Below are 22,985 nucleotides of genomic sequence, written 5' to 3'. Positions count from 1 at the left end.
CTGTATATATGGAAATTAAGGCGAGGAACAATGGGACATCCCCCCAGCAATGGTGTATGGACCCCTTCCAAATGAAAGATAGTAAATTTGTACATCTCTTAAGAATTTAAAACTTTTTTAGAAATTAATTCAGGTACGGCTAGCAACCCATTAATGATGTGGGAAACCATCAAAGCTTACACGCGAGGTTTGATCATCTCCTACTCAGCGACCCAGAAAAAATTGAAGGGAGAACAACAGTGTCTGCTTGAAGCTCGCTTAAAAGCGGCTGAAACAGCATACACTGATAGACCTTCTATTATTAAATTGCAAAGAATTACGGCTCTTAGGACAGCTCTAAACACTACGCTTACTCAAACAGCTAAGGGGGAAATATTATTTGCAAAACAAAGGTTATATGAATATGGCGACAAACAGGTAGATACTTAGCATTTCTTGCAAAGGAAAAAAAGGCCCCTCAGACTATTACGTCTATCAAGGAAAGGACGGGTATTTTGACTCATGATCATAAAAAGATAAATGCGATCTTTAGAGAATTTTATTCTGTGTTATATAAATCTCAGGATTGTGAAGATAGGATTAGGAGGATGCAGTCATTTTTTAAAAATTTGACCTTTCCGGGCCTAACTCCGGAACAGGTATCAGTCCTAAATGCTCCCCTAACAGTCCAAGAAATACTTGATGCAATTAGGCAACTTCAGAGCGGCAAGGCACCAGGCCCAGATGGTTTTCAAGCTGAATTCTACAAAGAATTTACAGAAATATTGGCTGGTCCACTGATGGACATGTATAACTATGCATATAGTCAGAGCTGTCTCCCGCCTTCGCTGAAAGAGGCAAATATCTCTCATATCCTTAAAAAAGGAAAGGACCCAGAAGATTGCGCGTCATACAGACCAATATCCTTGCTAAATGTAGATTTTAAAATTCTTTCTAAAACGTTAGCATTGAGACTAGAAAGGGTACTGCCACATATTAGAAAGGAGGATCAGAAGGGGTTTATTAAGGGCCGTAGAACATCCAATAATATTAGAAAGGTTTTGAATATGATTCAAGCCTGTCATCAGGGAAAGATACCAGGAGTAATAGTTTCATTAGATGCGGAAAAGGCATTTGATAGGGTTGAATGGTCATATTTGTTTTACACATTGGAAAGGTTTGGCGTTGGACAGGTGTTTACCAAATGGGTCTCAACATTGTATAGTGATCCCAAAGCAGTTGTGATTACCAATGGATTAGGTTCAGATAGCTTCAGTGTGGATAGGGGCTGCGTCAGGGATGTCCTCTCTCGCCATTGCTATTTACGCTAATAATTGAACCACTAGCAGAAGCTATACGAGCTGATCCTAAAATAACGGCCCCGAGGATTGGTACAGGTAAACATAAAATTACCCTTTATGCAGATGATGTTCTTCTATTCCTCAGTAATCCTCTGATGTCTGAACCTCGCCTAATCCAAGTTATTAATACATTTAGCGCATTCTCAGGCTATAAAATTAATTTTTCAAAATCGGAAGCTATGCCAATGGGTGGCCTTGCTATAATACCCCACTTAGTGGACGGATCCCTTTTTCCATTTCGTTGGTCCCTGGAGGGCTTCTTATATTTAGGCATTTTTATTACCCCATTATTTGGTCAGTTGTATAAGGCTAATTTTGTGCATTTACTGGAAAGGATAAGACAGGACCTCCAGCGATGGGGAGACCTTCCAATTTCCTGGTTGGGTAGAATAGCACTAATTAAAATGAATGTCCTGCCCCGTCTCCTATACCCTATGAGAATGCTTCCGGTGATGCTGCCGAGGCTGGCTCTACGTAAATTATATGGCTGGCTGAGTTCCTTTTTCTGGAATCATAGACAGCCCCTCATTAAGCTGAAGAAGCTACAGCTTCCACAGGCAAGGGGAGGATTGGACTTCCCAGATTTTAGGAAATATCAGTTAAGTTCCCTATTAAGTTACATAGCTGATTGGGTCTTGTCTGATCCACAATCAATCTGGTTGGACATCGAGGCCTCTCAAGTAAAATACCCACTTATTAACCTTTTATTTTCAGACAAGAGGAAAATCATTACAAATCACTGTAAAAACCCTATAATACTAAACACAATCAAGGCTTAGAATATAATGCAGCAAAATGAGGGTAATTCACATGAAACATCCCCCTATGCACCGATAGTGGGAGCATGAGGATTCCAACCGGGGTTTACAGATGCCACTTTTAAACTCTGGAGATCCAGGGGAATCTCATGTCTAGGGGACCTATTTAAGGATGGGGTCCTGATGTCTTTTGAACAGCTGCATCAGAAATTCAGATTACCTAATGGAGACCTCTTTCCATACTTCCAAATTCGAGACTATATACAGAAGACTACGTTATTAGATAGTCTTTATAAATCAGATAGAGAATGTAGTGTCCTACGACCAGTGGGGGTATCTTCCGTCAGTACTATTTATCATTTACTACATGATGAAGTATCGGGAGATATGGACAATCTGCTTAAAACATGGGATCAGGATTTGGGACTAGAAATCTCTATAGAAATATGGAATGATATTTGGGAAAACGCTAGAAGAATTACTATCTGTAACAGAACCCAGGCTATCCAGTTGAAGATACTTCATAGGACCCATATAGCACCAGTTCGATTGGCCAAATTTAAGGCAGGAGCATCTCCAATGTGTCCCAAATGTAAAATAGAGGTGGGCACTCTTGTACATTGCCTATGGACCTGTCATAAGATCCATAGATATTGGACTAAAGTAGCAAGTACCCTGACAGAAATTTTGGGAACGGAAATTAAAGTGGACCCTGTATCTCTCCTTTTGGGCTTTTCGAACTTTCCCTCCCTGGACATGTACGGGAAGAGACTATTTTCTATTCTCTCTTTCTGTGCAAAGAAAAATATTTTGGTGAACTGGATGGCTGAGGGCCCCCCTGGACTTTCAAATTGGCAAAGATTAATTATGGAATGTATTCCCCTTGACTTCCTTACAAATATGGTGCACCGAAAGACCGAATTATTTTATAAAATATGGCAGCCCTTTTTGAATTACATAAATACAGATATTTCGGCTCTCCTAACAAGGGCTTTTATTTAATTGAGATTACAAACCTGGCTGGTCCGGGGCCCCTTAGGAGAGGAATCCCTCACGAATATGGGTTTTATTACATTTGATGTTAACACATTCCGAGCATGTAAGAAACTTAAATATACACTCTGGTGAGTTGTAGGTTAGATTAGTAGACAGTTGCGTTTTGTGTTTTTTTTTCTTTTTCGTTTTTTTTTTCTTTTGTTAAATTTTGGCTATTGTAAATTTGATTTAATTGTATATCAATGTTTGTATTTGAGAGTTTTGTTTATTTTTGTAAACTTGAAAAAATGTTAAATTTCTAATAAAAATATCTATAAAAAGAAATAAAATTCTGCTGGGTAATCCTCCATGCTTGGAACCATACAAAGGATTCCAGAGAATTTGTACCCTATACTTATCTCACACATCCCCAATTATCCCTGCTCTCAACAACTTACACCCCCGATCCTGACCCAACATCCCTACCTTACTCTAGACCCAATGGACCCTTCTGTCTCTCCAGGTCTGCAGCCCCTTCCCCGACTGAAGGACCCATTGACTGCTGTGAAAAATGTGTGCATGGTCTGCCTTCCCCCAACAGTTCTGCACTATGAGAGAACTGCTAAAATAGAAGTTTGGCTCCATATGCTTGAAACAGCCCTGATCAGAATCACTTAACAGAAATGGGGAAGTCTCTCCTTGCTAAAAAAATGACAGTATTGAAGGAACCAATTGTATTATAGGCAAATATTTTGGAAACAGAACACCATGATAAACGATTTGCAAACGATTAGTATGCAGGAACCTCAGTCTTCCTTGCAAATGGAGGTACAGTGTAAAATTAAGGAAGTCTTAAGACAATGCTGCAGGGCATTAGTGAGACCACGCCTAGAGTACTGTGTTCTCCTTTGGTCTCCTTACTTAAGGAAAATGTTACTTGCATTGGAAGCATTTCAGAGAAGTTCCACTCGGCTATTTCCCAAGATGAAGGGTGATGAATGGTTGAGTTTAGATAAAATGAGAGGTGATATTACAAAATCAGGTGGCTTTACAAAGTAGATGATCAGAAAATATTCCCTCAGGGAATACTATCTGGGAATCTCTAGTTGCAAAAACTTTTAGAAATTTTCCTTCCTTCCTTTACAATGGCACAAGGAAGGCAACATATCATGCAGTACTCATTCCAGTGACTACGGAAACACCTCTCTAGTTCTAACCAACTTGATACATAAACTCCTTAACATGAGAGAGATACCTTTTTAACCTCCGTAGCTGGGTGGTACCCTGACAGAGTGGATCACCTAACAATTGTAAAAGGCATCTATGTCCTTTCCATTGATTTCAACAGAATTGGCACTGGCATCTTGGTTAAGAATAAAACTTCACCATTTTGAATGACGTGGAAACATTATTTTAAAATCATAATTAACTTCAGATCTGTTGCACTGATTTGGACAAAGATATCCAAAATAAGGAACAAAAATGAAAGATATAATTAAAGTCTACTTAGAGTCATAGAGCAGAGAAACAGGCCCTGCTGTCCACCACTTGCTTTGGCATCTCATTCAGTACATGCACCACCCTCTGTGTGAACAAGTTACCCCTCAGGTCACTTTTAAATCTTTCCCCCTCACCTTAACATGGCTCCAGTTTTGGACTCTCCCCATCCTCGGAAAAAGACCTTGGTTATTCACTGTATCCATGCCCCTTCATGATTTTATAAACATCTATAAGGTCACTCCTCAGCCTCCAATGCGCCGGGGAAAAAAGCGCCAGCCTATTCAGCCTCATAACTCAAACATTCCAATCCCGGCAAATTCTTGGAATTCTTTTCTGCACCCTCTCAAATTTAACAACATCCTCCCTATGGAAGGGCAGCCAGAATTGTACGCTGTATTCTGAAAGTGGCCTCACCAATGTCTGTACAGCTGCACTATGATATCCAACTCCTATACTCAATGTTCTGACCAATGAAGGCAAAGGTTCAAAATGCTTTCTTCTCCATCCTGTGTATCTGGGATTCCACTTTCAAGGAACTATGTACTTGCACCCCGGGACTCTTTTTTCGGCACCATTCCCCAGAGTCCTACCAATAACCAAATATGTTGTGCCCTGATTTCCCTTACCAAAATGCAACACCTCACATTTATCTAAATTAAACTCCATTTGCCACCCTTCTCCCATTTGTCCATCTGATATAGGTCCCATTGTACTCTCAGATAATCTTCACCATTGTTCATTACACCACCAATTTTGGTGCCATTTGCAAATGTATGAACCATGCCTCCTTCTGCACTCACATCTAAATCATTTATATCATTAATGAAAAGCAGTGGACCCAACTGTGGCACACTGCTAGTCACAGGCCTCTAATCCAAAAAGCGATGCCCTACCACCTGCCTCCCACCTTCAAGCCAATTTTGTATCCAACCGGCTAGTTCCCCCTTGATCCCATGCAATCTAACCTTACTAACCAGTCTATCACACAGAACCTTATCAAATACTTTCCTGAAGTCCATACAGACATCTACTACTCTGTCTTCACCAATCTTCTTTGTCACCTCTTCAAAAACTCGATCAAGTTAATGACACAATTTTCCACACACAAAGCCATGTTAACGATCCCTAATCGGTCCTTTCCAAATGCATGTAAATACTGTCCATCAGAATCTCCTGGCTTTTTCTTACAGCCTTTCTGAAATAACTTGTTCAAACTATTATTTATTTACTCGGCAAGAATAAAAAATAATGAAGGAAAAAAATACTGTCTTTACCTTATCTGGATGTTTGGAGAAGATGAACAAGAACAAAATAAACAACAGAAGTCCCACAACAGAAATTAGCTGGTTCATGCCTTGCTTAGCTGTGTCCAGAATAAGCCAAAGTACAACTAGTACAAGTAGAATCATATATAGTAGTCTGAGGTAAAAGAAAATACAATAGTTTGAAGAAATCTTAGGTTTAGTCAACTTAATCATTCTATGGAACCAATAAACTGTAGCTATTCTATTAGTTGGAAAAACACCCTTCCACATAAGCCGTCATCTTGACTTGGACAAATATCACTGTTGCCTCACTATCACTTATGCAAAATTAGAAGTTCCAAATTTAAAACCATTTTCGGATCACCAGTACCACAAAGCCTGCAGTGGTTCAAGGAAAAGGCTCATTGTCACTTTCTCAGGGCAATTCTCAAAGAGCAAAAACTTTTGACTTTCCCAAAAGCATTCACATTCTAAGAACAAATAAATAAAATCTATAATTTAATTTTTAGAGGGAAAGGTCAATACAAATATGTAATTGCCACTGAAATTATAGGGAGGTGATGATATAGTGACAATGTCATTAGATTAGCAATCCAGAGGCCCAGGCTAACGCTCAAGTTCCATCTCAACAAATGGTGAAATTTGAATTGCCTTAACAAAACCTTAAAAGCTACACCAGTGGTGACTATGAAGATATTGTCGATTTTGTAAAAACCTATCTGGTTGACTAACACCCTTTTAGACCAAGGCACCAGAAACAATAAAGTCACAAATAGCCTTGTTAACCCTACAAAGTTCTACTAAACTAACATCTAGGAGCTTGTAGCAAAATTGGGATACTTGTCAAACTACAGCCTGATATTATCTATAAAATACGATTCCGTGAAAATGAGTATTCCAGTTTTGGCTTTCATTAACAGGGGGATTTAAGAGCCTCAAGGTTTTGCTGCAGGTCTATAAAACCCTGGTTAGACCACACTGTAATTTGTGTCTCGTTCTGGTTGCCACACTATAGGAAGGATGTAGATGCTTTAGAGAGGGTACAGAGAAGATTTATCAGGATGCTGCCTGGATTGGAGGACTTGTCTTATGAAGAGAGGTTGAGAGAGGTAGGGCTTTTCACACTGGAGAGAAGGAAGAAGAGAGATGACTTGATAGAGGCATACAAGGTAATGAGAGGCATAGATAGAGTAGATAGCCAGAAACTTTTCCCCAGGACAGAAATGGCTGTCACATGGAGTCATAATTTTAAGGTGACTGGAGGAAGGTATAGGGGAGATGTCAGAGGTAGGTTCATGTGTTGGGTGCGTAGAATGCATTGCCAGTGGTCGTAGTAGATTCAGAGACATTAGGGATATTTAAGCCACTGTAGAACAAGCAAATGGATGGCAGTAAATTGGGAGTTGTTTGGTTGAGCTTGATCTTATATTAAGATAAATGCTTGGCACAACATCGTGTACTGAAGGGCCTGTACTGTGCTGTACTGTTCTATACCACCATCACCACCTGAGTATGCTCTGACCCAACAGAGCCACCAGATGTGGTGGCACAGTGATATAAAATTGCAAGGGAATTTCCCTGAGAGTCCTCAATATTGACTCCAGACATCATGAAGTCTTATAGCATCAAGTAAAATGAGAGTAATCCTGCTGATTATCATCTATTGCTGTCTCCTTCCCTGTGATGATGAATCAGTTCTCTTCCACATTGGACACCACTTGGAGGAACACTGGAGAGAAGAAAGGTCACAAAATATACACTTGGTGGGAAACTTCAATCACCGAGGGTGGTTCAGCAACACCACAAATGACCAAGCTGGTCAAGTCCTAAAGGATGTGGCTACTGGACTGGGCTTATGGCAGTTGGACAGAAAAATGTACCTAGCTTCATTCTCACAAATCTATCTGTTGCAGACACATCTGTTCATGAAAGCATTTGTAAAAAGGAGCACCAAACAGTCTTGTGGAAACACAGTCCCTTCTTCAGATTGAGGACAACATCCATTCTTTTGTCTGATAGTTGCTGAATGGGAAAGATACAAAATAAACCTAACTGGGCATCCATTATCAGTTGTGGCTGTCAGAAGCAGCAGAATTGTATTCAAACATCATCTCCCCATTCTACCATTACTAACAAGCCAGTGAATCAATCCTCATTCAGTGCAAAGTTCAGGTAGACTTGCCACATGCAGCACAAGGCATTCCCAAAAGTGAGATGTCAATTTGTTGAAGCTACAACTCATGATTATTTCTTTGTCAAAAAAAGAATCAGAATGTGATAGGCAAACTAAATGATCCCACAACCAACAAATCAGATTTGAGCTCTGCCGTTGCATTGCATCCAGTCATGAGCAGTGGTGGATAATTCGTCAAATCACTGGAAGAGGAGATTCCACAAATATCCCCATTGTTAACGGTGAGGGAGCCCAGTGCATCAGTGGAAAACACAAGGTTAAAGCATTTTCAGCCTCAGTGCCCCGTGGACAATCCATTTTAGAATTCTCCTGAGGGTACCAGCCCCACAGCTGCCAGCATGCAGTTGATTCATTTCACATATGATATTAAAAAACAACTAAAGGTACTGGATGCTGAAAAGGTTGTGGACCTCAACAATAGGACCGAAGATATATTCCAGAGCATGCTGCAGCCTTAATTAAGCTGTTTCAGTACAGCATCAGCACTGGCATCTACCCAACAATGTGGGGTGGCACGGTGGCTCAGTGGTTAGCACTGCTGCCTCACAGCACCAAGGTCCCAAGTTCAATTCCAGCCTTGGATGACTGCCTGCGTGGAGTTTGCACATTCTCCCCATGTTTGCGTGGGTTTCCTCCCACAGTCCAAAGATGTGCAGGTCAGGTGAATTGGCCATGCTAAATTTCCCATAGTGTTAGGTGCATTAGTCAGAGGGAAATGGGTCTGGGTAGGTTACTCTTCGAAACGTGTGGACTTGTTGGCCGAAGGGCCTGTTTCCCCACTGTGATCATCAGAAAAGTGATGGAACGTGTCATCAACAGTGCTATTAAGTGGCTCTTACTTAGCAATAACTTGCTCACTGACATTCAGTTTGGGTTCATCAGGTTCGCCAGCTCCTGAACTCGCTAAAACCTTGATCTAAAAACGTGGACAAAACAGTTGAACACAAGACAGGAAGTGATATGAAGCTAACCTTTCAACCAGTATGGCATCAAGGAGCCCTAGCAAAACCGGATACAATCACAATCATAGGGAAAACTCTCCATTGACTAGAGTTGTCCGAGCACAAAGGAAAATGGTTGTACTCGTTACAAGTCAATAATCTCATCCTGAATTCAGCTTTTATTCTCTTAGCTGAAATAAGAGAAAAAAAATTGAAGCCTACACGATTGAAAGGTTGGATGGGTGACCTAATAATTTGAAAGATCACTGGGCCATTTCTTAACATTTTGCATGTTTTCTGAAGAAATATGCTTGTTAAAAAGTGCTGTAATTCAGCAGGTGATGAAGCAAACTGCAGACACATTGTATCTGACTGAAGCTCTGATTTAAACCAGATGCAGTGCATTGGATATGATTGATCATTTGTTTGTAAAACAAGATGCAGTTGATCGTACGGTAATGTTGTGCAAATATCATCTGATTAATTAGATAACACAAAAGCTGCAGCAATCATGAGCAAGCTTACCTGAGGTCAAGGTTTGTTAAAAATCAAAAGATAACCCTCTTTTCAAGGAAAACAGGCAAAAGTTTGAAGGAATGGAAGAATACCTCACAATGGTACATTTATGATGTTTGCCAATGCTAATTAACTGCTCAAAACTGGACAGTGTTAATGTTTTATCATACAAGTTGCTTCTTTGGATGGAGTCAAAAAATGGTGCCTCAGATCGATAGTTAGCTAGCTGAAGACTAGGAGGTGTCTGATCAACGACTGGAGATTGAGACAGAGTAGGCTGGACCTGTTTTGGTCTGATCCTTGGACAAGTCCATGTAAACCAGTTCATGTGTGACTGCAAGCATTATATGAGTAAGCTTATCATGTATTAGTATTATTGTACTATTTTTGGAGTGTACCTTGCTTCAATAAAGAACAATCGTGTATATCCTGTTGTTTTGACAGCCTTGAGTTATTGATATCGATAGCTATCAGTAAACTTGATAGACAAGGGAAGGTAGATATAAAAGTCTATATCTCGTAACATACAATGCCAATAACATCACTGAATTCCCCACCATCAATTTCTTCGGAATCTCCATTGACCAAAATCTGAACTGGACCAGCTACAAGAGAAAGGTTGGAAATTTTGCAGTAGGCATTTCACCTCCTGAGTCCTTAAAGGCTATGCACCATCTGCAAGACACAAATCACAAGGATAATAGAATATGCTCCAGTTTCATGGATGGTTGCAGCTCCAATAATATTTAAAAAGCCATCCAGGACAAAGCAATCCCTCTTCCTTTGGGACATTCAACATTCACTCCCTCCACAACTGACACATAGTGGAGGTAGTGTGCCCCCAAGATGCACTGCAACATTTCACCAAGGCTCCTTAGACTGTAGCTTCCAAGTCCACGACCTCCACCACTTAGAAGAACGAGGGCAGAAGATACATGGGAACACCACTATCTATAGGATCCCCTTCAAAACACACACTATCCTGTCTTGGCATTATACCACTGTTCCTTCACTGTCACTGTGTCAAAATACAGAAACTCCCTCCCTAACCACACTACTTGGATGGCAGATTTCAGGAAAGGGGCATAAAAACAGATCAAAAAAAGCAGCAGACCTGAGGATTGGGAGATTGACTGTGTGGGTTGGGGTGGTTGTTGCGGCTGGCTGTGGGTGGGGGGGTGGGGAGAGCTGTGGTTTGAAAAGAGTACAAGAGTAAATTATGAGGCAAGTATCAACTGAATGTAAAAGTTTCTACAAATACATGAAGAGGTAAAGATTAATGAAGACAAATGTAATCAAAAACATGGCAAGTTATAACAAGAGATGGCAAACAAACCCAATACATACTTTAGCTCTGCCTTACAAATGAAAACACAAACAACATGTCAAAAATGTTGTGGAGTATAAACTCAAGTTAAAGGAAAGAACTAAAGAGAGTCAGTATTAGTAGGTAAATGGTGTTGGGGATATTGATGGGATTAAAGGCCAACAAATTCCAATAGGCCAATAATCAACATCCCAGAGTATTTAAGGAAGTGACCCAGAAACAGTGGATGCATTAGTGGTCATCCTTCAAGATTCTACTAACTCTAGAACAGATTTTATTGTTTGGAAGATAGCTAATGTAACCCTATCATTTAAAAAAGGAGATAGAGGGAAAATAGAATTATAGACTGGTTAGCCCAACATTGGTACTTGGGTATAGTGATCAGAACCAAATGGTTATTATTGATTATAAGATCCTTGAACGTTGTTAACCTGGGCCAATCAGGGAGCCCTAGCTGATAGCTATAAACAGGGGACTCAGAGTCTCATGATTTCAGGGGACTAATGTCGAGCTGGCGAGCCACAGCCAGTGTGGTGCGCACATGTAAATAAAGGATGTCTTGGTGATGGGATATCAATCTCTGTTCAGGAAAATCCCAATATCCAATACAAAAAGTTTAACATCAATGTACTTGAAAACCGTGACAGAATTGGACAGAGTCAATATGAGTACATGAAAGATAAATCATGCTTGACAAATGTGCTGGAATGTTTCACGGATGTACCTAGTAGACTTGATAAGGAAAAGGCAGTTGATGTGACTTATTTGGACTTTCAGAAGGCTTTCAATAACGTCTCACTCAAGAAATTGGGGTAGACATGGATAGAGAAGTTAAAGCAGACAGGAAACAAACATTAGGAATAAATCTCCCAAGTGGCAGGCAATGGCTAGTGGTGAACCACAAAGTCCAATGCTTGGACCTCAGTTACTAAATGAACTATCAACTTGCAGATGACATAAAACTGGTTGGGAGTGCAAACTGTGAGAACAGAGATGCTTTAGTGGTTTGGACATGTTGAATAGGTGGGGCAAGTGCATGGCAGATGAAGTATACAGTGGATAAATATAAGGTTATCCACTTTGGTAGCAAAAGCAAGGATGAGATTATTATCTGAATAGTAGTAGATTAGGAAAGGGGGAGATGCAACAAGAACTGGGCGTCGTTTTACACCATTTACTGAAAGCAAGCATGCAGGTGCAGCAGGTAGTAAAGGCGACAAATAGTATGTTGGCTTCCATAGCAAGAGGATTCAAGTACAGGAACAAAGATATCCTTGCTCAGCTGTACAGGGTCTTGATCAGACCAGCAGTAGTGTGTACAGTTTGTTGCCTTATCTGTACCAGCATGTTCTGGCTATGGAGGGAGTGTAACAAACATTTATCAGATTGATTCCTGGGATGACAGTACTAACATATGACAAGATCCTGGATCAGCTAGGACTATGTTCACTGGAGTTGAGAAGAATTAAGGGGAATCTCACAGAGAGCTTTAAAATTCCAAGAGGACAAGACAAGGTAAATGAAGGAAGGATGTTCCCAATGACTGGGTAAAAACAATGACTGCAGATGCTGGAAACCAGATTCTGGATTAGTGGTGCTGGAAGAGCACAGCAATTCAGGCAGCATCCAAGGAGCTTCGAAATCGACGTGTCGGGCAAAAGCCCTTCATCAGGAAGGGCTGTTCCCAATGACTGGCAACTCCAGAACTAGGAGTCACAGTCACATGGGAGGCCATTTAGAACTGAAATGGGGAGAAATCTCTTCACCCAGAAAGTGGTGAGCTCGTGGCATCCTCTGCCACAGAAAGGTTGAGGTCGAGTTGGTTTGGCCATACCTTGCAGATGAATGAAATAAATCTCTCTAGAATATTTAATCAATCCACATCTCCTCTACACAATCTTATACAGTCATTGCAACACCATCTTACACTATAGTCTTAAATAATCAATACTTGTCTTTCCAGAGGGTCAATTTTACAGAACATCATATATGTATGGTATTTGATCATATAACTTCAGAGGAATCTTAAGCACCATTCAACTAATTATTTATCTCTCTCCTTTTTGGATCAACATAACACATGCTTTTGTTAGCTTGCTTGATTGCAGATATCCACAATATTTTTAGTATAAAAAACATAGAAAGAGGTGCTCTCCTCTGGAAAATAACTTCTGGAGATCATCACGGTGACTCTCTCAAGCTTCATACTGAGTCAGGAAGTCGTGTGCATTAACAACAGGGCCTTAATTTGGATCACCCAGATGATTCATTACAAAATTACAGCCGCTATACTAATGTTATAAAACATAATGCTGTGAACACATTCTAAGTTTATTATGAATACACTGGCACAAATGTCAAGACTGCACCCACATGTTCTCAATCCTTGATCCCACTAGAATTTACAAAGTCAGCGTGACAGCGTTCACTGGCACCGGACTACAATGAGGCCCAACACCACTCCTTGCCAGACCCGTGCGGCTGCAACACCTAACTGCCTGCAACTGAGAAATGGTGGACAAATTCACCATTTCGTCAGCCTATGAAGCCCTTGGGAAGACTGGATGCATATTATACAAAAAGTTAAAAATGAAATACTGACACTAAGATGGATAAGCATAAAAATACATAAATTGTATAAAAAGAATAAACTCAATTGAATTGATATGGATGTCTAGATACATGCTTTACTCACATTTTGAATAAAATCCAGTGTTGTTCGATGAATTTGCTATGTAAAGAAATAAACTCAGCAATTGTATCTTCATACTTCTCAATAAGCATATCCCAAAAGTAAAAGAAAATGGCAATCAGTGTTAAAATAAGAAGTCCAAGAGCTCTTTGAAAGTTCAAAATACATGCCGCAATCACCATGCAAAAGTACCCTGCAAAATAAATGAAATATACTTAAATTCATGTATACAACTCTACCAGGGACTCAGGTCCCACTCAAATGCTTGAGCAGACATTCTTACATTATAATTTAATACCGAAGGAACATTGTACTGTGTGAATTGCTAATTTTCAAAAGAGACATGAATCTATTTCAGGTGGTTTAAAAGATTAATTTGCACTTTTAAAAGTGAAATAAGCAAGGAGGAATTCTCCCAATGCCCTGACCAACAACTATGCCTTAACAAACTTCAGAAAAATTGATATAATTATTTGTCTTGTTGTTGCATTTGGAATCTCTGTGTTTGCAAATTAGCTGTTACATTTCACTACACTAACAACAAATCCTAAAGTCCAATTTGGGGTTAGCATCAAATCTACAGGGAGTTTCCTAATTTCTACACTGTCAAAAACTCTGCTAAAGATGGTAGACAGCACCCCATGTTCATTTCCTGAAGAAGGGCTTATGCCCGAAACGTCGATTCTCCTGTTCCTTGGATGCGGCCTGACCTGCTGCGCTTTTCCAGCAACACATTTTCAGCACCAAATGTTCAGCCTAAACCAATGTCGCTTAGTTGATGATGTAACTATGCCTTTCATGCTGATCAGGTAAGAAATAACTTAATAAAAAAGGAAAGACCGTAAAACATAGATACAGAAATGGAAGAGTATGGTGCGGGAAAAGCACAGCTGGTCAGGCAGCATCTGAGGAGCAGGAGAATTGACGTATTGGGCACAAGCCCATATCAGGAAGGACTTATGCCCGAAATGTCGATTCTCCTGCTCCTCCGATGTTACTTGACCAGCTGTACTTTTCCAGCACCACACTCTTTGACTCTGATCTTCAGCTCTGCAGTGCTCACTTTCTCATAGGTACAGAAGTAGGCTATTTGCCCCATCAGGTCCACTTCATCTTTCAATGAGATCAAGGATGATTTGATAATCCTCAAATCCACTTTTCTATCTTATTCCCATAACCCTGGATTCCCTTTATGATTAGAAATCTGTCTATCCCAGCCTTAAATATATTTAGCACTCAGGCCTCAACAATAGACAATAGACAATAGACAATAGATGCAGGAGTAGGCCATTCAGCCCTTCGAGCCTGCACCGCCATTCAATATGATCATGGCTGATCATTCCTAATCAGTATCCTGTTCCAGCCTTATCTCCATACCCCTTGACTCCACTATCTTTAAGAGCTCTATACAATTCTTTCTTAAATGAATCCAGAGACTGGGCCTCCACTGCCCTCTGGGGCAGAGCATTCCACACAGCCACCACTCTCTGGGTGAAGTAGTTTCTCCTCATCTCTGTCCTAAATGGTCTACCCCGTATTTTTAAGTTGTGTCCTCTGGTTCGGCACTCCCCCATCAACGGAAATATGTTCCCTCCTGCCAGAGTGTCCAGTCCTTTCATAATCCTATACGTTTCAATCAGATCCCCTCTCAGTCTTCTAAACTCAAGGGTATACAAGCCCAGTCGCTCCAGTCTTTCCGTGTAAGGCAATCCTGCCATTCCAGGAATTGACCTCGTGAACCTACGCTGCACTCCCTCAATAGCCAGAATGTCTTTCCTCAAATTTGGAGACCAGAACTGTACACAGTACTCCAGGTGTGGTCTCACCATGGCCCTGTACAGCTGCAGAAGCACCTCTTTGCTTCTATACTCAATTCCTCTTGTTATGAAGGCCAGCATGCTATTAGCCTTCTTCACGACCTGCTGTACCTGCATGCTTGCCTTCATTGACTGGTGGACAAGAACACCCAGATCTCTCTGAACAGCCCCTTTACCTAATTTGATACCATTAAGGTAGTAATCTGCCTTCCTGTTCTTGCCACCAAAGTGGATAACCAGACATTTATCCACATTAAACTGCATCTGCCATGCATCTGCCCACTCACCTAACTTGTCCAGGTCACCCTGTAATCTCCTAACATCCTCATCACATTTCACCCTACCACCCAGCTTTGTGTCATCAGCAAATTTGCTAATGTTATTGCTGATACCATCTTCTATATCATTTACATATATTGTAAAAAGCTGCGGTCCCAGCACGGATCCCTGCGGTACCCCACTGGTCACTGCCTGCCATTCCGAAATGGAGCCGTTAATCACTACCCTTTGTTTCCTATTAGCCAACCAATTCTCTATCCAATCTAGTACTTTGCCCCCAATCCTGTGCGCCCTAATTTTACTCACTAACCTCTTGTGTGGGACTTTATCAAAAGCTTTCTGAAAGTCCAGGTACACTACATCCACTGGATCTCCCTCGTCCATCTTCCGCGTTACATCCTCAAAAAATTCAAGAAGATTAGTCAAGCATGATTTCCCCTTCATAAATCCATGCTGACTCTGTCCTATCCTGTTACTATTATCCAGATGTGCCGTAATTTCATCCTTTATAATAGACTCCAGCATCTTTCCCACCACTGAGGTCAGACTAACTAGTCTATAATTTCCTGCTTTCTCCCGCCCACCCTTCTTAAAAAGTGGCACAACATTAGACGCCCTCCAATCCTCAGGAACCGACCCCGATTCTATTGAACTCTGGAAAATAATCACCAGCGCATCCACGATTTCCCGAGCCACCTCCTTCAGTACCCTGGGATGCAGGCCATCAGGTCCCGGAGACTTATCAACCTTCAGACCTAACAGTCTCTCCAACACCAAATCCTGGCAAATATAAATTCCCTTAAGTTCAGGTCCTTCAGCCACTGTTACCTCAGGGAGATTGCTTGTGTCTTCCCCAGTGAACACAGATCTGAAGTACCCATTTAATTCCTCTGCCATTTCTTCGTTCCCAGTAATATATTCCCCTGCTTCTGTCTTCAAGGGCCTAATTTTTGTCCTAACCATTTTTTTGCCTTGGACATACCTAAAAAAGCTTTTACTATCCTCCTTTATATTCTTGGCCAGTTTACCTTCGTACCTCATTTTTTCTCTGCGTATTTCCTTCTTACTAATCCTCTGTTGTTCTTAAAGCTTCCCAGTCCTCAGTTTTCCCACTTATCTTCGCTAAATTATACTTTTTCTCTTTTAACCTTATATGTTTCTTTACTTCCCTCGTCAGCCACGGCCGCCCATGTCTCCTCCTGGGATCTTTCTTCCTTTTAGGAATGAACTGATCCTGCAACTTCTGCATTATACACAGAAATATCTGCCATTGTTCCTCCACGGTCTTCCCTGTTAAGGTATTGAACCATTGAACTTTGGCCAGTTGCTCCCTCATAGCTCCATATTTCCCTTTATTCAACTGAAATATTGTCACTTCAGATTGTACCCACTCCCTCTCAAATTGCAGATTGAAGCTTAATGTATTATGGTCACTACTTCCCAATGGCTCCTTCACTTCGAGGTCACTGACCAATTCTGGTTCGTTACACAATACCAGATCTAGAATCGCCTTATCCCTGGTCGGCTCCAGCACCAGCTGCTCTAAAAATCCATCTCTGAGGCACTCCACAAAGTCTCTTTCTTGAGGCCCGATACCATCCTGATTCTCCCAGTCTACCTGCATGTTAAAATCCCCCATAACAACTGTAGTAACATCTTTGCGACAAGCCAATTTCAGCTCCTGATTCAACTTACATCCGACATCCAGACTACTGTTTGGGGGCCTGTAGATTACTCCCGTGAGGGTCTTTTTACCCTTAGTGTTTCGAAGCTCTATCCACACTGACTCTACATCCCCTGACTCTAGGTCCCCCCGCGCAAGGGACTGAATAATCTCCCTTACCAACAAGGCCACCCCACCCCCTCTGCCCGTCAGTCTGTCCTTACGATAGCACGTGTAGCCTTGAATATTCATTTCCCAGGCCCTGTCCCCATGAAGCCACGTCTCAGTTATCCCCACAATATCGTATCTGCCAATTTCCAAAAGAGCCTCAAGCTCATCCACCTTGTGTCTAATGCTTCGTGCATTCATATATAGAATTTTTAATTTGTTACTGCTCTCACCCTTCCCCTCAACCCTTTTTTCACTCAACTTTACAGCATGATGCCTTTTCCAGTTTTCTGCCTCCTTGATACAGTTGTCTTTCTTGACTTCTCTTGTTCTAACTACCCCTTCAAATTCCTTTTTAAACATCCAGCTTGTCCCCTCCCCCCCGCTACTTAGTTTAAATGTAGCGGTGTTGCAGCAGAAAACCTGCCTGCCAGAATGCCGATCCCTGATCTATTAAGGTGCAAGCCGTCTCTCTGTGGAAAGAATTCCACAAATTTTCAACATTCAGAAAAACATCCTCTTCACCTCTGTCTTAAATGAGTGGCCATGATGTTGATGTGTTGGTGTTGGACTAGGGTGGAGAAAGTCAGAAGTCACACGACGCCAGGTTATAGTCCTCCAAGTTTATTTGAAATCATTGCTTCTTCATCAGGTGAAGTGGAAGGAAGCACACAGGCCATTATCTCTCCACCTATATACTCGGTGCCTGTGCACAGCTATTATGTCCGAGTCCTACATTCCCATACATGCCCAGAATTCATCAGCCTTACCTATAAGACCCCTTGCATTGAAATAAATGCAGTCAGATCCTTCAAAGTTACCTCTTTCTCTTAGAGTCATAGAGATGTACAGCACGGAACAGATCCTTTGGTCCAACTCATCCATGCCAACCAGATCTCCTAACTAATCTAGTCTCATTTGCCAGTACTTGGCCCATATCACTTTTATTTATCTCTCCACCCCCGAGGCTCCCAGCCCCCACTTATCTCTCCAACCACGAGGCTCCCACCCTCATTCCTGATGAAGGGCTCCGGCCAGAAATGTCAATTTTCCTGCTCCTCAGATGCTGCCTGACCTGCTGTGCTTTTCCAGCAACACACACTCAACTCATATCCCTTTAAACCCTTCCTATTCATATACCCATCCAGATACTGTTTAAAAGCTGTAATTGTACCAGCCTCCACCACGACCTCTGGCAGCTCATTCCAAACACGCACCACTGACTTATTCATCTGCCTTTTCTAACTGACTTGCTCTTTTCTGGTTCAGAATCATTCTTATCTGTCTTTTTATTTTTTCTGCTACTTAGGAACCTTCCACCTTGCTTCACCCAGCTTAAAGGCTCCCAAAATAGAACTAGCACATCTCCCACCTGTCCCTTTTCAGCAGGGGTTTTTTTTGCCCCAGAAGAGATTGATTAGGTTAGATTCCCTACAGTGTGGAAACAGGCCCTTCGGCCCAACAAGTCCACACTGACCCTCTGAAGAGTAATTCACCCCCCCTGACAGATGCTCCTAACAACTATGGACAATTTAGCATGGCCAATTCACCTGACCTGCACATCTTTGGAATGTGGGAGGAAACCGGACCACCCAGAGGAAACCCACGCAGACACGGGGAGAATGTGCAAACACCACACAGACAGTCGCCCAAGGCTGGAATCGAACCTGGGACCCTGGCGCTGTGAGGCAGCAGTGCTAACCACTGAGCCACCATGCTGCCCATCCTGATCCAAAAATTGCAAATTGCAGCATCGCTTCAGCCAGTAATTTATCTTTTTTTTTATTCCTATTCTCATTAGAATATGGCACCCGGAGTAAACCAGAGATTATTACCTTCCAGGTTCTGCTTTTTAACCTACCAAACCTCTTAAATGAACTCCTCAAAAACTTAGCTCTTTTCCTAACTGTTTCGTTCCTACTAACATGTACAACAACTTGTGGCTTCTCACTCTTCCCTTTAACAATATGTTTTAACCACTTTGAGACATCCTTAACTCTTATATTCCTTCTGCGAAGTGCACAAACTCACATATTCATATTAAATTCTATCTGCCAGGTTTTTGCTAGCTGACTTAGTCTATCGATAACCCTTTTTACATTCCTTGTATCATCCTCACTACTTGCCTTCCCACAGTTTTGTGTTATCTGTAAATTTGGCGACAGTACATCCAAATCAGAGGCTGTAGATTTTGCTATTTTAACTGTATTTTGAGAAGACATTTTGAATATCACTGAGGTAAAAACAATGACTGCAGATGCTGGAAAGCAAATACTGGATTAGTGGTGCTGGAAGAGCACAGCAGTTCAGGCAGCATCCAACTAGCAGCGAAATCAACGTTTCGGGTAAAAGCCCTTCATCAGGAATAAAGGCAGTGAGCCTGAAGCATGGAGAGATAAGCTAGAGGAGGGTGGGGGTGTGGAGAGAATAGCATAGAGTACAATGGGTGAGTGGGGGAGGAGAAGAAGGTGATAGGTCAAGGAGGAGAGGGTGGAGTGGATAGGTGGAAAAGGAGATAGGCAGGTTCAACAAGTCCGGACAAGTCAAGGAGACAGTGCTGAGCTGGAAGTTTGAAACTAGGATGAGGTGGGGGAAGGGGAAATGAGGAAGCTGTTGAAGTCCACATTGATGCCCTGGGGTTGAAGTGTTCCGAGGCGGAAGATGAGGCGTTCTTCCTCCAGGCGTCTGGTGGTGAGGGAGCGGCGGTGAAGGAGGCCCAGGACCTCCATGTCCTCGGCAGAGTGGGAGGGGGAGTTGAAATGTTGGGCCACGGGGCGGTTTGGTTGATTGGTGTGGGTGTCTCGGAGATGTTCCCTAAAGCGCTCTGCTAGGAGGCACCCAGTCTCCCCAATGTAGAGGAGACCACATCGGGAGCAACGGATACAATAAATGATATTAGTGGATGTGCCCGCCACCTCGTGCTCCCGCGAGGAGGTTGAGCAATTCATCAACTTCACCAACACATTCCACCCTGACCTTAAATTTACCTGGACCATCTCTGACACCTCGCTCCCCTTCCTGGACCTCTCCATCTCCATTAGTGACGACCGACTTGACACTGACATTTTTTACAAACCCGACTCCCACAGCTACCTGGATTACACCTCTTCCCACCCGATCTCTTGCAAAAATGCCATCCCGTATTCCCAATTTCTCCGCCTCCACCATATCTGCTCCCAGGAGGACCAGTTCCACCATAGAACACACCAGATGGCCTCCTTCTTTAGAGACCGCAATTTCCCTTCCCACGTGGTTAAAGATGCCCTCCAACGCATCTCGTCCACATCCTGCACCTCTGCCCTCAAACCCCACCCCTCCAACCGTAACAAGGACAGAACGCCCCTGGTGCACACCTTCCACCCTACAAACCTTCGCATAAACCAAATCATCTGCCGACATTTCCATCACCTCCAAAAAGACCCCACCACCAGGGATATATTTCCCTCCCCACCCCTTTCTGCCTTCCGCAAAGACCGTTCCCTCTGCGACTACCGGGTCAGGTCCACACCCCCGTACGACCCACCCTCCCATTCTGGCACTTTCCCCTGCCACCGCAGGAACTGTAAAACCTGCGCCCACACCTCCTCCCTCACCTCTATCCAAGGCCCTAAAGGAGCCTTCCACATCCATCAAAGTTTTACCTGCACATCCACGAATATCATTTATTGTATCCGTTGCTCCCGATGTGGTCTCCTCTATATTGGGGAGACTGGGCGCCTCCTAGCAGAGCGCTTTAGGGAACATCTCCGAGACACCCGCACCGATCAACCAAACCGCCCCCGTGGCCCAACATTTCAACTCCCCCTCCCACTCTGCCAAGGACATGGAGGTCCTGGGCCTCCTTCACCACCGCTCCCTCACCACCAGACGCCTGGAGGAAGAACGCCTCATCTTCCGCCTCGGAACACTTCAACCCCAGGGCATCAATGTGGATTTCAACAGCTTCCTCACTTCCCCTTCCCCCACCTCATCCTAGTTTCAAACTTCCAGCTCAGTACTATCTCCTTGACTTGTCCGGACTTGTCGAACCTGCCTATCTCCTTTTCCACCTATCCACTCCACCCTCTCCTCCTTGACCTATCACCTTCATCTCCTCCCCCACTCACCTATTGTACTCTATGCTACTCTCTCCTCACCCCCACCCTCCTCTAGCTTATCTCTCCATGTTTCAGGCTCACTGCCTTTATTCCTGATGAAGGGCTTTTGCCCGAAACATCGATTTCACTGCTCGTTGGATGCTGCCTGAACTGCTGTGCTCTTCCAGCACCACTAATCCAGTATTTTGAATATCACTGTCTGGTGAAGAGTAGAATCTTAAAGCCAGACTTAACCTTTTGAAGGAATTTTCTAAAATTAGAGAAAAGTTTAAATATGAGGTCCCATATTTGAACCCTAATATGTATGGTGCAAATGTTGGGAGGAAGAGGAAACAGCTAGAGAAGCCTGGAAAACACAAAGGCTAATGGAGACTAGTCCTTATTTCACGTTAGAGTATAACAGTAAGGCAGTCTTGCTGAAACTGTGATTCTACATCTGAGCGGTAGTGCAGGATAGGCATGTCCCGTTTAAGGCAAAGGATAGGAAGGGCAAGATTCATGAACCGTGGATGACAGGAGAAATTGTACGACTAGCCAAGAGAAAAAGGGAAGCGTACATAAGGTCTAGGCAGCTACGAACAGAACGGGCCCTGGAGGAATATCGGAAGAGTAGGACAAGTCTTAAACAAGGAATCAAGCTGGTGAAAAGGGGTCATGAAATAGCCTTAGCAAGCAGAATTAAGGAAAATACCAAAGCATTTTATTCTTACATAAGAAGCAAGTGGGTAACTAGAGAAAGGATTGGCCCACAAAAGATAATGAAGGAAGGCTGCGTTCTGAACCTGAGAGAATGGGTGAGATTCTGAATGATTACTTTGCATCAGTGTTCACTGAGGAGAGGAACATGATGAATCTTGAGATGAGAGATAGAAGTTTGATTAGTCTGGATCACGTTGGCATAAGTAGGAAACTTGTGTTGGGTATGCTAGAGGTTATTAAGGTGGACAAATCCCCAGGACCGGATGGGATCTATCCCAGGTTGCTGAAGGAGGCGAGAGAGGAAATAGCTGGGACCCTGACAGATGGGTAAAAACAATGACTGCAGATGCTGGAAACCAGATTCTGGATTAGAGTGGTGTTGGAAAAGCACAGCAGTTTAGGCAGTATCCAAGGAGCAGGAAATTCCTTGACAGATATCTTTGTGGCATCCTGAAATACAGGTGAGGTGCCGGAGGACTGGAGGGTAGCCTTATATTGTCCCCCTGTACCGGGTAACTGCAGACCAGTGAGCCGGATGTCGGTGGTGGGGAAGTTGCTGGAGAGGGTACTAAGAGATGGGATCTATTTATGTTTAGAAAAGAATGAACTTATCAGTGATAAGCAACATGTTTTTGTGTGGGGGAGATCATGCCTTACCAACTTAATCACTTCCTCAAAGAACTGCATTAAGTTGTTAGATGAAGGAAGGGCTGTTGATGTCATATACATGGACTTTAGTAAAGCATTTGATAAG

At 42.6% G+C, this 22,985-nt stretch overlaps 1 protein-coding gene across 1 annotated transcript in view; it reads right to left on the bottom strand.

The window, feature by feature from the left end:
- Positions 1-22,985, bottom strand: part of LOC140486527 (solute carrier family 28 member 3-like) — a 226,467-nt gene that overhangs the window by 169,520 nt on the left and 33,962 nt on the right. The window contains exons 5-6 of the mRNA XM_072585796.1: positions 13,512-13,701; positions 5,848-5,992 (exon numbers count right to left, since the gene is read on the bottom strand). Coding sequence (XP_072441897.1) covers positions 5,848-5,992; positions 13,512-13,701 — 335 coding nt within the window. The remainder of the gene's footprint in view (positions 1-5,847; positions 5,993-13,511; positions 13,702-22,985) is intronic.

This window comes from Chiloscyllium punctatum, chromosome 2 (genome assembly GCF_047496795.1).
Source record: "Chiloscyllium punctatum isolate Juve2018m chromosome 2, sChiPun1.3, whole genome shotgun sequence".
Classification (NCBI taxonomy): Eukaryota; Metazoa; Chordata; class Chondrichthyes; order Orectolobiformes; family Hemiscylliidae; genus Chiloscyllium; species Chiloscyllium punctatum.
Note: the sequence above shows the minus strand (reverse complement) of the source record. Positions and strands in the feature narration are given on the sequence as shown.